This window comes from Gigantopelta aegis, chromosome 4 (genome assembly GCF_016097555.1).
Source record: "Gigantopelta aegis isolate Gae_Host chromosome 4, Gae_host_genome, whole genome shotgun sequence".
NCBI lineage: Eukaryota > Metazoa > Mollusca > Gastropoda > Neomphalida > Peltospiridae > Gigantopelta > Gigantopelta aegis.
This window is the reverse complement of record NC_054702.1, coordinates 66,013,798-66,031,767: the sequence shown is the minus strand read 5'-3', so window position 1 is coordinate 66,031,767 and position 17,970 is coordinate 66,013,798. Positions and strand designations below refer to the sequence as shown.

Here is a 17,970-nt window from a genome sequence, read left to right as displayed (position 1 = left end):
CCCATGTAGTGGCGACAGCGGGTTTTCTCTCAAAATCTGTGTGGTCATTAACCATATGCCTGACGCCATATAACCGTAAATAAAATGTGTTGAGTGCGTCGTTAAATAAAACATTTAAAAAAATAAAAAATAAAGAGTAAATGATGTAATTCTGCATATAGTAAACAAGATTTTGGTCGTGTGTGTGTGTGTGTGTGTGTGTGTGTGCGTGCGTGCGTGTGCGTGCGTGTGTATGTGTGTGTGTGTGTGTGTAATGTGAATATTGTGACATTCAGTAAACCTTAAAAATAATAATAATAAAGTGAGCTATATATGGTGATTTTATTTATTTAGTTTTTTTTTACTATTACATTCCCCGTGCTGGAACGAGCCTGAGCACAACTGATGCAAAACATTAATTCAGTATTCATTAAGATGTTTTCTAAAATAAAACTGTTGTTGGAGATTTTATTATGACTTATAAGAGTTATCTCCCATTGGGAACTCGCCAATGTATGGTTGGAAACAAAATGTCGAACTGTAATTCAAGTGGCGATACCATGGAGAAAAGCGAAGAAAATGATATAAAAAATAACATCGATGCAGTCAACGAAGACGACAAAAAGAAGGCTGAAGAAATTAAAGAAAAAGCCAACTCGTATTTTAAAAGTAAATGTGTGGAATAGTGTTTTTAAAAAACGTGATGTCCAAAAGTAACGATAAACACGTGATTCATGTCATCATCGTGGTGTTTAGTCTGCACGCCAGTGTGTAATGTTTTGCCCTTAAATAGGTCTTTGCAGGCCACAGGCACTGCCACTGACAATGTCAGAGGTTGTAACTAGAAGATGGACTTAACCAAAGTTTAATTGGATACGCCTAGTTAAAGTTTGTTTTATTTAACCATACCACTAGAGCACATTGATTAATTAATCATCGGCTATTGGATGTCAAACTTTGATTTAGTAAATCTGACATATAGTCTTAAAAGGAAACCTGCTACCATTTTTCATTAGTAGCAAGGGTCTTTTATATGCCCCATCATGGCATCACAGACGTCATAGCACATACCACAGCCTTAATGGGCCACCGACGGGGGTCGATCCTAGACCGACTGCACATCAGGCGAGCACTTTACAACTGAGCTCCATCCCACACCTGATTGGATTGAGGCACACTAATACTAATAGTTCCACTGTCAGAATATTCTAGATAGTTCATTCATCAGCGACCATAATTTAAGTATGACATCAAATTCACTTCTATGTATGAAATAGGGAGAACTTGTGATCATGTTGACCACATTGTATGAATTTGCACAATATTTAATAAGCGAATTCGCTGTTTTTTGTCGACCAAGTGTTAAAAGGGTGGAGAAGTCAAACATGAGCCTTATCTGTTGGAAAGATGCATACCAATACATACTGACAGTTTAAAAAAGTGAAAAAAGCATAATTTTAGAATTAATGAAAAAACATGATTATTCTTGCTAAGTGGGGGCAGCCATTTTTATTTTCCATCACATCCAGTACTCTAGCTTGGCAGAAAGTGACATCAGCTCCTACCAACTCCTGTATGCACATTGTAAACAAACACAATGATTTACGATAAGGTGCTTCGCTTTGATCAACCTGACTTGTAAAACAACATAAATGTCCAGATAATATAATAAACTAAATATATTTCAATGTACATTAACTGAATGAAATGGGGTTATAGTATTTTTCTTTTCTTTGGGACTATGTAATTGGTCTGTTCTGTGATTTTAGATGGGACAGTCTACTTAATCAGTAGTATTATATAATGATTTACAGTATATATACTCAAAGGCAAAAGTTATTGTGACACACAAAAGACAAAGATAATTGATGATACGTTTTTACTGCTGTGTATGAAACGTTATAACATGGAAAGAGAAATGTCCGAAAGTATGGAAACTAGTAATAGTCCATGAAAAGGGTGCACCTGCCATATGCAAATGAGCCATATCACTAGAGGTTCACACAGTCAGTAGTGAGTGAGCATTGATACAGGCCTGGCACCGTCGTCTCATTGAGGCCACTAAAAGCTAGAGAAAGCGATGGTATGGGCTGTGAGGGTTGCTGGCTGGAACCTGTTTCGCAGGTGCGTGGTTCAGATCCAAGTGTCTTGGCGAGGGGTTGTCACGGGTGGTCGATCGCTACAGGGATGGTCCCGACCTGGTTGTTTGTTGATATCGTTGCCATAGGTGCCATATGGTGTTTCTGTGGACGTTGAATTGACGTACAACGGCACACTGCAAGGTCCCATATTCCAGCATCCCTATGACTCGCCATCTGTCATTTTCACTGAGACGTGGCATAACGAAATTGCACCAAACAGTTTACTAATGGTGTTTTTCTGACTTCTGGAGAGTGGCAATGATTTGCGACAGAATGTCTGGCCTTTTAGGGTGAACACTAGACAGCATTTCTCCTGAATATTCCATGTTTCTTGCACAAAGTATGCAATCGGTGCAACAACTGCTTGGTTGCATTTCTTTGAGGCGTTTCATGCACATTTTCTCTGGTTCACATCCATAAATCCATTCACAAATTTATTACTCCAAACAATCCATGTCACAATAACTTTTGCCTTTGAGTATAATAAACCCTGTCGGTTGATAATGTTCATTACCATTTTAGGGGTGACAGGTTATTTTATTGAAGCAGGGCTTCTAGATTATGGCTAATGATATGGTGGGCTAGTAAATAACTACAGTTGCCATGCCTGACGGCTAGTGATTTTTTTGGGTCAAATGTTGCATTTAAGTCTATTTTGTAAATATGAATATCCTGCCCCACCCCAATCCTCCAATGTTAGTGTGTTTTTTAAGCTCTATCTTCCTCTTTATATCTGATTATTACTATTATTTAGTAAAATTATATTAACTTAAAAGTAAAGTAGGGCTAGTGAATTTTTAATCTTAGCTTGTAAATTTTTAAATCACTGATCCCATGGCAAGTGGATTTAATTTTTTTCTAGAAGCCCTGATTGAAGAATGCTTTAATTTTCTTTAGCAGTATGGTGACATGGGTCCTGATCTAGTACTACATCCTAATTATCACAAGTGTCTACATTTTCTCCATATCACTGGCCTAGGTGGCGTCATGGTTAGGCCATCGGTCTACAGGCTGGTAGGTACTGGGTTCGGATCACAGTCGAGGCATGGGATTTTTAATCCAGATAACGACTCCAAACCCTGAGTGAGTGCTCTGCGAGGCTCAATGGGTAGGTGTAAACCACTTACACCGACCAGTGATTCATAACTGGTTCAACAAAGGCCACGGTTTGTGCTATCCTGCCTGTGGGAAGCCCAAATAAAAGATCCCTTGCGGCTAATCGGAAAGAGTAGCCCATGTAGTGGCGACAGCGGGTTTCCTCTCAAAATCCGTGTCGTCCTTAACCATATGTCTGACGCCATATAACCGTAAATAAAATGTGTTGGGTGCGTCGTTAAATAAAACATTTCTTTCTTTCTTTCTTTCTTTCTTTCTCCATATCATTAAACAAAGACTACTATTAGGACATGTCATAATGCATCAGATTGGTAAAATTGAATCACAATACCCTGTGATGTTAATAATACCGGTAGGCCCTATGTATTCATTTTGTGTCAAGATGGCAGCAATTGCTTTGTCTGATAATCTACCAAATATACACCTGCCAATCAGGAATCACCTGTAGGTGGAGGCAGAATAGACCCTTTAAGTAAACAGTCAGTTTATCAATTCAGTGTAGGTTTCTCAAATATACAGTCCTAAGCTTAATGCATGGACTAAACATGATATATTGTTGGACAGTTATTTTGAGTTGTTTTGTAGCCAGTTATTTTGGATTGGAAAATAAATTCTCATTGTTCGCTTATTAGGATGGATATTATTACAGAACATTGTGACGCATTCCTGTTTTGCCATTCCGCAAAAATCAACAAACCTGTATATTCGTTTCTTCAGTTCTACAACTAATTTCTGATGTGACGTGTTAAGTGTTACGTAACACCCTGCTCATTAGATAGCACATTCTGTGGGATGAAACAAAATGGCTGTGCTCGTTATATGTAATAGCCGTCACATGTTCACCATTTTATTAATTAAATATACTAATATATTTGTTGATATAAAGCAATAATATGCATTAAATATTGTTGAATATCTGCATGCCAGTCCAAAAGCCTTGATTAATCATTCCTTTAAGATAGTATTCCACTAGAAATAATTTAGAATGAGCCAATTTTCTGTATACATGTACAGTATTTTATTGAAAAATATTAAAAAGTTGTTAATTTAAACAAAATTGTATTAGCAAAATACTAAATGTTCTAATCACTTCCATGTAATTAGTAACTGGCTATTTTGGCTGATCTCTACAGAATTTTATCGAGACATCCAGTGAAATCCTGACTGCTTTTTCAGCATTTTGCTGTCGAAATGAAAATATAACTTTCCTACAAATGTAGCACTGATACATGATTTCATTTCAGAGGAAGATTACAATCAAGCAATAGCATTCTACACAGAAGCAATTGGTCTGAACCCTTATGTGGCAGCATATTATGGCAACCGAAGTTTTGCCTACCTGAAGATAGAGTTGTATGGTTATGCCCTGGAAGATGCTACAAAAGCATTAGCGCTTGACAGAAACTACATTAAGGTAATGTAATTCTTCAATGTTTATTAAAGTCTAATAACATTATATGTTGATGGATTAAGAATTATCTACAGAATCTCTTACATTTTATCTCGTTCGTGATTTTATTAAGGGAGCACTGTGAATTAGTTTAAAGAAAACAAGAATTAAGATTACATGACATTTTTAGTGTTAAATATTACTTGAAATTCATTGTTTTATTTTACGATTTAGAATGCTTACATACAATATTTTTATTTTTTGTTGCAGGCCTACTACAGACGAGCATCAGCTAATATGGCGCTTGGAAAGTTCAAGCTTGCACTGAAGGACTTTGATGCTGTTAGTAATTGAAACATACTGAATGTTAAAACAAATACCAACCGGAAGAGACTATAGGTTTCATCTCCGTCCATCTGTTTGTCTGTTCATCTATCCCACATATGTTTTCCGGATGTTGTTTTTTTAGAAGGCTTTGAGATATTGAACTGACATTTTGTGTATAGCTTCATCATGTACTGTTACATATCAAATTTGACTTTTATGACGATTTACCCATTTTTGACAGAGTTATGGCCCTTGAACTTAGGAGATGTGAAAATTTGTTTTCCGGACCTTTTTTTCCAGAAGACCTTTAGATATTGAGCTAAAATTTTGTGTATAGGTTTATCACATACTATTACAGATCAGGTTTGACTTTTATGGGGATTTACCCATTTTCAATGGCCCTTGATCTTAGAAGATATGAAAATTTGTTTTCCAGACTTTTGCCATGCCTGGAGATACCAAAATGAAATTTTATATATACCTTTATCATTTGTACGTAGCTTAACAGATCAGGTTGAAGTTTCATGGTGATTTACCCACTTTTCAGAGTTATGGCCCTTGAATTTAGGAGATACAAAAAATTATTGGGCCAGGTAGGGGACATGTATTGCTTTAGCAGTACTCTCGAAATGCTTGTTTTGTATAATGATTCTTTTTTTTTCATTTTTTTTTCAAAATAAACGTTTGACAGCTTGCACTATTTCCAAATACTTTATTGGTTTTGGTTGTGGGTTTTTGGGGGAGGGGATAATTATCCCAACTACCCCCACCAGTTTTGTGATTTGTATTTATTTTATTCAGCATGTGGTTGCTGTTGTCAATTTCAGCTTGTTTATTTAAATTTATTTTACACGTTTTCTAATTGTTACACTCAAAATTATAAATGAAAAAAATAAGTCATGTTCTTCAATTAATTCTAAAATATATCTAATAAAAGTTGTGTATTTTATGGTCTTTGTATGCTTATTAAAGTGTCTTTCATTTTCTATTGGATTAGGTTGTGAAGGTGAAACCCAATGACAAAGATGCACGATCCAAATTCACTGAATGCAATAAAATAATAAAGAGAATGGCTTTTGAGAAAGCTATTGCTGTCGACGACACTTCCTCTATAGCAGATACGTTGGACTTGGATCACATGGGTAAGTATTTGACAGATGTATGAAACTTCAACTGGCGCTAAACCGAAGTAAACTACGAAAAACAAGAACATTTTAAAAGAAGAATGGAAGCCAGAACTAATGCAGACTTTAACAGTCGCATATTGATCAGTAGTTCAAATTTATAAAATATTGTTTTTCTCAAAGTAATCAGAATTGTATCCCTTGTGAAGACCTCATTGTTGACAAAATAAATCTTGATTGATTGGCAGTTAAGTGAGGTGGCAAATTGTAGAATAGCAATTGTTGTTACATCATATTTGAAATAATGTACATACTCATTGCTTTTTTAACATTTAGACTACTGGATTAATTTTTGACAAACACCACATTGAGTGGGTACAAGTTTATAATATTTACTCGCATATATTCACCTAAATGTTTTATAAATACATAAAATAAAGTTCATATCTGAATCAGTAAGTTATTTTCGTGGATTTTTATAATTTTTATATTTTAAGACGGTTAATGTTGACTAAAATTAGGCAAAAAAGTTATAAAAAGTAGCATTTACTTACCGGCATTTGTGGCCAGCTGTCCAGTATTTATGTCTATTATTCCCGATAGCAGTGGTTTTCTGACCAGAATTTAAAAAGAAAACAAACTACGATTCATATCCCAATATTTGGTGATTTTTGTTGTTGGTAAAATGATCAAATTTATATCAAATTAGCTGTCACAATCAGCTATTGAGCCCTTAAAATTTCTGCGACGTGCCGCCATTGTTGTCAAATGCAAATACTTGTCGAAAACCAACTCAAAATTACAAGTTATTTTCCAAAGAAAACAAAAACCTAAAGATGCAGGAGGCTAGGGTTGACTTCTTTTTCCTGTTATACAAGTCTTTCCGGTGAGTGTCGTGTGCAAAACGACGGGAAATATAAATTTGGGAATGCACTGTATACAGTGTACAGTATGTTGACTGGTGTGATGTCAGAAGGTTAAATAAATCATCAGCTGCTTCATGACAGTGACAACATGTTGTAGACGTCTTGTCTCAGTGTACTCTTCACAAGGTATTACCTTTTTTCAGATATTGAAGATGAATATTCAGGACCTCATCTAATAGATGGCATGGTCACAGAGACATTTGTCACAGAACTCATGGAAACCTTCAAGCATCAGAAAAAAATACACAAGAAACATGCATATCAGGTAAAAAAACCCACCAAATCAATGAAAAGTGAACAGTTATAAGAGTAGAAAAAGCTTGAGTCATGGCTTACACCAGACCAGTGTGTGGTAGGTGAGCATTAAATTCTGCAGAATTTTTATTTAATCAAAATATTATGAAGTTAAAAGTTAAAGTTTGTTTTGTTTAACGGCACCACTAGAGAACATGTCAGACCTCACCACTCCTATAAATCTAGTTCAAGGAGAGTAATTTTTAGCTGCTCTTAGCATGTGAATTTATATGGTCTCAAAATGGTAATATCTTAAATGGTTCTTCATAATCTAAGAGTAATTAATCACTCCCCTCACCAGCCTCAGTGGTGCAGTGGTTAAGCCATCGGACTACAGGCTGGAAGTACAAAGTTCGCAGCCCGGTACCGGCTCCAACCCAGAGTGAGTTATTAAGGGCTCATTGGGTAGGTGTAAGGCCACTACACCCTCTTCTCTTTCACTAATGTGCTGTACAGACAGCCCAGATAGCTGAGGTGTGTGTCCAGGACAGCGTGCTTGAACCTTAATTGGATATAAGCACAAAAATAATTTGACATTAAATCGCTCCCCTCAATTGTTTTCACATCAAAGCCTGGTGTTTAATTAATTATCGGCTATTGGATGTCAGACATTTGGTAACAAGGAATCTTTTATGTGCATTTTTCCTACAGATACAATGGTGGGGTGGGATGTGTTAGGGAATTGAAATTAAAAGTTCGATCTTATGACCCAGTCACCTCAGGTGAGCACTCTACCTACTGAGCTAAATCCATCCTCTTTAACCATATTATACTACTCTGCATATTATTATTAAGACCTTTGTTAAAATGCAGAAGTTCATTTATGAATTGATAGTATAATTTCTGACATTCATGATGTATCTGTGTGGTATGCAAAAAATAAATACTATATTATTTTTCAAGTTTTAAGTTTGTTATACATGTTTTATTTCAGATTCTTATTGATGTGAAGAAACTCTTCATGGATCAACCCTCAATGATAGATATCACGGTCCCGGCGGTGAGAACTTTACTTATGTCATCCAAATATTCTGCTCTTATCATTCAGCCTTGAGTGTTGCTGCAACAATCTTTTTTTACCACTTTGTCATCAATAACTGCTTTTTTGTCAAACCATCTGTGGGGGTGCTTGCAACAAAAACCTGTATACTGATTGCAGCCTTACACAAGTTTCAATACATGCCTGTCCATTGACAAGACACATCCAGTATCACAGACATTAAGTCAGAACCACATAGATGGCAACTGTGATAAATTACTCTCATGACTTTAATTGCCTTTATATTTTCCCCACATTTTGTTCGGACATAAATTGTAAAAAAAACCCATTACATTCACACAGATTCCACATACCAGATTGTAACCATGTCACCTATATCAACTTCTCAGAGATCTCATAGGGCAAAAAACACACAACTTTTGCTATTTGACTTTTTATGGTATATTCAAGATGGGACAAAATGGGGGGAGGAAATCCAATTGTAAATAAATTTGTATTACAAAGATCAAGGCTCGAAATTTCTTTTTGTTGTGTGGGAAGCAATCTGAGCTCAACAGATTAGTGCAGTTATGATTTTTTCTTTTTTTACAATTATTATACAGGGCAAGAAATTCACAGTGTGTGGTGATATTCATGGCCAGTTTTATGACCTGATGAATATATTCAAGCTGAACGGCCTGCCTTCAGAAGACAATCCATATGTATCCTTGGTGTATACATGATCACTTGTCTAAGTTTCTGTTGTCATGCATTTCACTGCATTGTAGCCAGCTAACAAAATGTTTGGGAAAAACATTTGATTGTTCTCAGCATTTCTATTAGGGTCACTATCAAGTGGCAAAGTAAAGGTGCCCCCATAAACACTTTTGTAGCCACTGTAGCATTGGTAAAATAAAAATAAACTTTTAGCCCACATGTGGTCAGCTTTGGTGCATGTTGGGGTTTGTATTTTTAGCTAACAATCGGAAAATTTTCATTAGATTTGATTCACTGGTAATTTTTGGTAGTCTAAATTAAGCCAGTAGTTATTAAGCATTATAAAACAGCTGTATGTAAAGCCATAAATAAAACAAATGCTGGATTTAAACAGTTTTTGCCAACAGTGGTTTTTCGAAATGGAAGTGAAATTTTATTTTTTATTTTCAGGACATTTTGAGCATCATGTAAAGGATCAACCTTATTTTTTTTAGCCAATCAAAAATCGGAGCTGGATTTTTGTCTTTGTAGCGAGTGGGGATGAAAATCCATGGTTTATTTTATTATGGCCTAACATTAACTGGATACTTAGGAAGGCAGGATAAGGACAGTCAGGAATATTGACAGATGGTTACAGTTATAATGTCCAGTGGTTGTCTTCTCAAAAATTGTTAATTGTTTTTATTTCTTTTTTTTTTCTTCAGTGAATAGTAAGACATATCATTGTTATTAGCTTTTTTATTAGCTTAATTTATTAGTATTGAATTTGTTTATCTTTTAAAAATCTTTTATATTGTTTCTTCTTTTCTACATTCATTATCCTTAATGTCATCCAGTTATTTAATGGTGATTTTGTGGATCGAGGATCCTTTTCTGTAGAGTGTATATTTACGTTATTTAGCTTTAAACTGTTGTACCCAGACCACTTCTTCATGTCCCGAGGTAAGTTAAATATTGTGTTACATGTACCACACCTAGACAGTATGTTCAATGATCAGAAATATTTCTGTTATGTAATTAAGCAAAAATCAAGGTGGACTGAATTATGATTATGGTGCAAACATGTATAATGCACAAAATTCACAAATAATTGATAATTTTGTGTTATATTTTCTATTCATAACATATAAACTTAAAGGAATAACTACCATTCGCATTAAGAATTAAGTTATATAATTTTCTGGTTGTGCAATGGCCAGTTTTGTTAGCTAATTTTGTTTTCTCTCTGTTGTATATGGTTTATTCCCTTGGAACTGTTTTTAAAATCCATGACTTTTGTTCATTTGACTTATCATTTGGGTTAACCTTAGTAAAAAAAACCTCAGTTGCTATAACCAGTCATGACTCCTAAAAATTGCCATAACTAATTTATTTGTTCTTTCTTTTTATAGGCAACCATGAAAGTGCTTTAATGAATCAAATGTATGGTTTTGAGGGAGAAGTTAAATCCAAATATCCTTTCACCATTAGATGTTCCCTTTGCACACATTTAGAAAATGATGCACATAGAGAAAGATACATTTTATTTATTTATTTTTTGTAATATAATTTTATGTTCCTTCATTTTTGTGAATATATTTTTATGCATGCATATTCTGTTTCAGTACTGTAAATTGGGGGAAATAAAAAGGTTTTTGTCATTCACACACAACCTCAAGTTGCAAAATTTATATACATAATTTTCATTGCAGATTTTTAAAATTATAACCTTGCTATCACAGTATTAAATTACAAATGCTTTTTCACTGATAAACAATGCTTGCAGATTTAATTGTATAACTTTCTGTATTTAACTGTTAATAATCTTATTTGCTGCTTAGTAGGACTTCAGGATGAAGTTTTAATTTGATGGGCTCAAGTATTCAAACAAAATAAACAATTTTTTGTTGCCTAGTTAAAACTAGTTGACGGAATCGGTTAAGATATTTTGTCTTAAAGTGACAGACCCTAGTTTTTAAACACTATGTTGTATCTTTTATTAGTTGACCTGTTTTTAATAATTGATATCAGACATTACTTAGATCTTATTGTTTAGATTATCCATTTCCATACATCTGAAGTGTTTCTAGTCATCCAGCTGTTTCTGATGGCACAAAATTTATTTTTCATATTTTTTAAAATGCAGGTACATCTGAAAAGTAAAGGTAATGGAAATGCGCTCAACTCTTATTTTTTAAGGGCAGTTCCCCATATCAATGTAACAGACTGTTGTAACTATATCCGAATGTGTTACAGGTTTTTTTATTGAATAAACTTATAGTGTCCATTTTCACGGGTTCACTTACAGTGGAGTTCTGACTCCTATGCTTGATATTTGTGTTTACCTTAACCTGCATCACATTTACCTCTCAGATGTGTTCCCTCTTCACAGAAGTCTTCAACTGGTTACCGCTTTCCCACTGCATCAATGGCAAAGTTTTGGTCAGTACCAAAAATATTTTTATTACATCGGAATATATATATATAGTTCTTTGTAAAAGTTCATACCTAATTAATAATATTATTGATATAACAAAATTTCTGATACCATTTTACCTTTGCATGCATACTTTTTATGATGGTAATTTTCACATAGGTTTCAAAATTGCCTCTGTAATTCCATTTAAGTGTGTGTGCAGATTCTGCCACATGTTTTAAACATTCTCCAATAGCTAATTACAAAATTTGCTCTTTTTTTGCCATTTGTAGATTGTTCTTATCCTGTGTACACATCATTTATACACATCATGTACTGTGACAATAACCCACATAACAGTTGAAGATAAATAGTGAAAGTAAGATGTCTCTGGAACTGCAAAATATTTATATTTAGACTGACAAATGCCATAGTCTGGTTTTATTTGCTTTTTTCTTTATTTGGGGGTGGGATATAGCCTAGTGGTAAAGCATTTGTTTGATGCACGGTCGGTCTAGGATTGATCCCTGTCGGTGGACCCATTGGGCTATTTCTTGTTCCAGCCAGTGCTCCACAACTGGTGTAACAAAGGCCATGGTATGTGCTATCCTGTCTGTGGGATGGTGCATATAAAAGATCCCTTGCTGCTAATCGAAAAGAGTAGTCTATGAAGTGGCGACCGCGGGTTTCCTCTCAATATCTGTGTATCCATAACCATATGTCTGACGCCATATAACCGTAAATAAAATGTGTTGAGTGCGTTGTTAAATAAAACATTTCCTTCCTTCCTTGTTTACAATATGATTTTACATCATCCTAAAAACAATATGGAAATAAAGTAATCTGTGGGTTTTTTGTGTTTGAATGGACTGAATATGCCACAATGATATTTTAAAAAATCTGAAATTCATAGGCTCAATATGCAGTGTGATATTTTGTTCCCCACAGGTAATGCACGGAGGACTGTTCTCCGAAGATACGGTCACGCTGGATGATCTCAGGAAGGTAGACCGCAATCACCAACCCCCAGACTCGGGTCAGTCGTCTGATAGTGCATTCTGTCAGGTTTTGTTGGTTAGGCTTGTGATAAAAGTGTACATACAAATCACAGACCAGTGTTTTGAAGAAATATTAATTCTCTTAAATATATTATTTGACTAGACCCCCCCCCCCCCCCCCCCCCCCAACAAGAGAGTTTTTAAGAAACATTAACATGGTTAAAGTGTCTAAAATATGGTTTATATGTCTGGTGATTAAGCACATCACAGATACTAATGGGTTTTAAAAAGTATCATCTAGTTGTTGTTAAAGCAAGAGAGATTTATATAAGAATATTTTTATTGCTCTAAAAAAGAAACAGATTCACACGTTAAATGTTTTTATTTGAAACTATAAAATCCCAGTTTTGGGTGCAAGGTCTCAAGCTTGTTCCATAATCTATTCTTGCCAATCAATCAAGAAAACACTTCTTTTTCCCCCCTTACTTAGTCTGATCTCTGACCTGTGCGAGTTCCTCTTGTTAACATACCTGGTAGATTTGTCTGGATATCACAAAAGTAAAACCATCTAGTCATTCACTACTGTAACAGTAATATGATCAAAAAGATATAAAATGCACTTCTGTTGAATGAAATGAATTAAAATTCAAAAGGAGTACAGTGTGATTTTCTATTACATTTACAGGAATCATGTGTGAGTTGCTGTGGTCCGACCCTCAACCCCAGAATGGCCGGTCGACCAGTAAGCGAGGGGTTGGTGTCCAGTTCGGACCTGACGTCACGGAGAATTTCATCAAACTGAACAACTTGGATTACGTGATCCGCAGCCACGAAGTCAAGAATGAAGGTTACGAGGAAATGCATGGCGGAAAGTGCATAACTGTCTTCTCAGCTCCAAACTACTGGTACAGTATTAGTGGAAATAAAATGACCTCGCGGCTGTTCCAACATTGATCACTTGGGGGTAGAAGCAATATTTTTTTGATATAGCTCCCCCTCAAATAAAATTTCATTGGCACATCTACTAGATATAAAGTAATCATTAGAATGCTTCCTGCCCCAACCCCATCCCCATGTGATTCCGATACAGCCCTTAGAATTTAATGCCTTTTTAGTGTCTGTATCAGGTGTGTGATCTTTATTAATGGTACACAACATGTACGGTTTGACAATAACCCACATACATCGAATTTATCATGTATTAGAATCAACACCTTTCAATGCATTTGCAAGACTTTTCGCATTCCAACCATTATTTTTAACTGATACACTGAGAATGGTGGTATATCCAATCCTGTTTGGAAAAAAATGAAAAAAATATCATTTACAACTAGCTTAAATTTTTAAAAAGTATCAAACAATTAAATTAGGTACCACTACACACAAATTATTTCCTTTATCCTTTCATCATACTCACGTTTTCAGATATATGTTTTTAATAACAAGCTTATTATTAATATATGATGGTTTTGTTAAATGTGATGTGAGTATGTTGTAATAACAAACCTGTTTCATTATGTGCTTATTTCCAGTGATACCATGGGCAATAAAGGTGCTTTCATTACAATGAAGGGAGATAATCTCAGGCCAAAATATACAACATATGAAGCAGTGGTAAGTATGCTAAAGAACCATTTTCTTTTTAGTGTCATAGTGATGGAAATAGTTTTTTAAAGTATTAATATTTGGAACTAACTTGTGGAGAAATAGAGATTATTATATGAGCTTGTGTGTCGTACTGATTTTACGAAACGAGGGTCAGGATTTTTTATATGCACGAGCGAGAGCGAGTAATAATTTCTTTATTATCTGTATAATTATTGTTATTTTTTATGACCGTCTAAAAATGCTTCAACCACAACTAGAAGGAGATTACGAAATGACGTCATATTCCGCATGCACAGTCTTAGCTAGGAATAGAGAAAACGTCGTTATGACGTCGCATCCCAAAATTACGTCATCGCACTTATATATTACATGTGTGCTTCGTATGATTGTTATTAACTTGGTTATGTTTAACCGTGTGGATAATAATGGCATTTACTAGGTACTTTAGCTTTGTAGATTGGCAAGAAGCCCCTCCCCAACATGATTCTGAATATAGGAAATTTGAATTAAAAAGGAAATAAACTATGATTCACCAAAAATGCTTTGAAAATTCAACGAAACACCATATGAATTATTTGTTTTAATGTACCAATTTCTTTTTACCCCACTTGCATCATTTGCCGTGTTCTCTTGTCCATCGTTTTCTTTCTATTCTGATAGCACCTTATCTATCACCACTTTGCTGTTTGATTCCACATCCCAGTACTTGTCTCTTCATTCATGACAGTCATTGTTTTACAGCCTTTTTTACATTTTTATTTAATGCATTAATGGTTCTTTTTCCCCATTTCAGCCACATCCGAATGTGAAGCCGATGGCATTTGCCAACTCTCTATTTGGATTGTTTTAAACAAGTGTGTATAGTTAATATATTTGTGTATGTGTGTTGAGTGAATGCAAGTGGCCAGAAGACCACTGAATCATCTTATGTAGCAGTGAAAACTGCACAAGACTTCTCTGCACAGATGGATGCTTTCTGAACTATAAGTTGTGCCACTGCAGCCATCGAGACAAACAGCAATGCATCACGTTTTTTTAAAAGCCTTACATTCTGAATATCATTCTAGGATTCACTCTCGCACAAAAATAACATTTGGATCTTTAGATGGAGGTGTCTAAAGCAAATAATGAAATCAAATACTTGAGATTATTGTGGAAAACTTTGTACAATCAGATTTGACCGACATTGCTCATTTGACCTGTTCATCAAATTCCATTAACATTTCACAATGTCCATTAATTCCCTGATAAATAGTATCACTAAACAATTTATTTAAATTCTGGAAAATTATTTGATTTATTATTTAAATTAAATTAATTTCATGGAATACCTTTTAAAAAATGACTGCTCAAAGAGTCTCATCCCGAAAGACTAAACCTAGTCATATTGTAGCATTTATTGACTTTAAAAATATATTTTTATTTAAAATGAGTTGTTAATAATTTTTATTTGGATGTTTTGTCAGAGATATTTTTAGAAACAAGCCAACAAACTACTGTGCATATCTCCAAGTAAGCACTGGATACACTTTAAAACAGATCCTACACTTGATCTAGTGTAAATGCTCATTTCAGTTTCACTGATCTCAATAAATTGTGATCTCTCACAGAACACGCTGGAAATTATTTTGCTTTAGTCAGTTAAAAACAGAAATTATAGTATTTACATGAAAAACTATTGAAATAAAACAGAAAGATTTATGCTAGTTTTATTCAACAGTTTTCTTCTCCAATCTTCCACATGGCTAATATTTTCTCTATAGCACTGGTAAATTGGCTACTGTTCTTCAATTCCACAAATTGGCAAAATAATGTCCTTGTCACATCTGTATTTAATAGATGCAATCTTTATCTAAATATTTGCCTCTCAAAAAAAAAGTTATTTTGTTTTTGTTTAACGACACCACTAAAGCACATTGATTTATTAATCATCGGCTATTGGATGTCAAACATTTGGTAAGTTTGACATATAGTCTTAGAGAGGAAACCCGCTAATATTTTTCTATTAGTAGCAAGGGATCTTTTATATGCACCATCCCACAGACTTTATAGCACATACAACGGCCTTTGATATACCAGTCGTGGTGCACTGGCTGGAATGAGAAGTGGCCCAGTGGGCCCACCGACAGGGATTTATCCCAGACCGACCACTGGGCTACATCCCTCCCTTACCCTACAAATGCTTAATATGTATTTGTTAACAAAGAACCAGCCTCGGTGAGGTAGTGGTTAGACCATCAGTCTACAAGCTGGTAGGTACTGGGTTCGGATCCCAGTCGAGGCATGGGATTTTTAATCCAGATACCGACTCCAAACCCTGAGTGAGTGCTCCGCAAGGCTCAATGGGTAGGTGTAAACCACTTGCACCGACCAGTGATCCATAACTGGTTCAACAAAGGCCATGGTTTGTGCTATCCTGCCTGTGGGAAGCGCAAATAAAAGATCCCTTGCTGCTAATCGGAAAGCGTAGCCCATGTAGTGGCGACAGCGGGTTTCCTCTCAAAATCTGTGTGGTCCTTAACCATATGTCTGACGCCATATAACCGTAAATAAAATGTGTTGAGTGCGTCGTTAAATAAAACATTTCCTTCTTTCAATATGTAGAATCTGAACAACTTATTTATTTGATGTTTAAATTATTCATGGAACCTTAGAGAGGTATTTTGTAATTATGTTTTGCTCTTAGACTTCCAGTTTTAATCCAAATTAATTACGGAAAGTAAACCCACCTAACAGACAAATTCTTTGATGTTGCATGCATTTTAGAGGAGATATTATTTTTTGCTGTGGTACCAAACAATCGTTTTATTCAAGTCACATTTCAAAGTACCATAGTAAATACATGTCTGCCTTTACTTAATGGTTTAAACATGCTCCAGTCATTGGAAAACCAGATTTTGTTTATAGCAATCATGCACATATAAATGTACATTTGCAGTTTGTTTTGCTGTTAAATATGTCAAAAGTAGTTTCATGTTACCATTTGTTTCATCATATTGTGCTAAAAGTATACAGAAGCTGCTATTTGTTAAAACTATTTTGTCTGTTTTGTATTTAACATTTGTTTGACAATGACAGAACTTGAATACATATACTGCATTTCATGTCAACTTTGTGTGGCAGTTAATAACTGGCAATATTACTTTTAAAAATTATAAAGCAATATTAATGCAATATTAAACATAGCATTTGAGCCAAGGAAGCAGTTTGGCTTTTAAAAGAAGCTAATTGCAATTTATTGAAGTATTGCATAAATCAAGTGCCAAAAGTTTTTGTACTGCTAATAAGAACTAGCCCCATGCTTATAAAACTTTTACAGTCTTGACTCTAGACTGTTATAATGTTTTGAGACTTTAATGGCTATGACCACAGGCACTTGACACAGATTAATATATATGACTAAAATTCTAAATTGTATATTGGTAAGTTTGATATAATTATTTTCACAATACTTTGCTTATACTCTCTTCATACATGACAATTTTATGCTATTTAACACATATTTACCCAAATTTAAATCCCTACTACATTTTGTATATATATTATGCGTTAAAGGGCATTAAAATCGTTATGTAAGAAGACAGTAAACTCAAATATTATGTAAATAAATATAATTTACACAAAATTTACTGGTGTATACTGATCTAGAAATATATGACATTGATTTACCAATACACAACAATTGTATGTGCCATGTGCCTGTGGGCTATGACATACATATTATTATGTGGGTGATGACATTAAAGATCTGAATAAGTTTTGTAAGCATATGTCCAGGTTCTTTCAGAAAAATATACATGTACCAGACATGTAAGATGACTTGCATTGATTTTCTTGGGCTATTGAAAAATTTAAACTAATTTGTGGAGACATGTAGATATGGAGATCTATACTATACTAAGTCACAGGAAGTTGGAGGCCACATGGACATTGCGTCTGAAATGGGTAGTCCATTTGCTGTGCTAGTGGTATGGAA

The 17,970-nt window shown here is 34.7% G+C and overlaps 1 protein-coding gene across 1 annotated transcript; it reads left to right on the top strand.

Moving 5' to 3' along the window:
* Nucleotides 1-249: 249 nt before the first annotated feature.
* On the top strand, nucleotides 250-15,983 carry LOC121372187 (serine/threonine-protein phosphatase 5-like). The gene is made up of 14 exons (XM_041498471.1): nucleotides 250-648; nucleotides 4,481-4,650; nucleotides 4,897-4,968; nucleotides 5,951-6,095; nucleotides 7,147-7,268; nucleotides 8,232-8,297; nucleotides 8,900-8,998; nucleotides 9,830-9,935; nucleotides 10,385-10,445; nucleotides 11,333-11,414; nucleotides 12,337-12,424; nucleotides 13,072-13,291; nucleotides 13,919-14,000; nucleotides 14,788-15,983. The coding sequence occupies exons 1-14, from the start codon at nucleotides 453-455 to the stop codon at nucleotides 14,842-14,844; spliced, it is 1,566 nt and encodes a 521-aa protein (XP_041354405.1). The 5' UTR covers nucleotides 250-452; the 3' UTR covers nucleotides 14,845-15,983.
* Nucleotides 15,984-17,970: the final 1,987 nt, after the last annotated feature.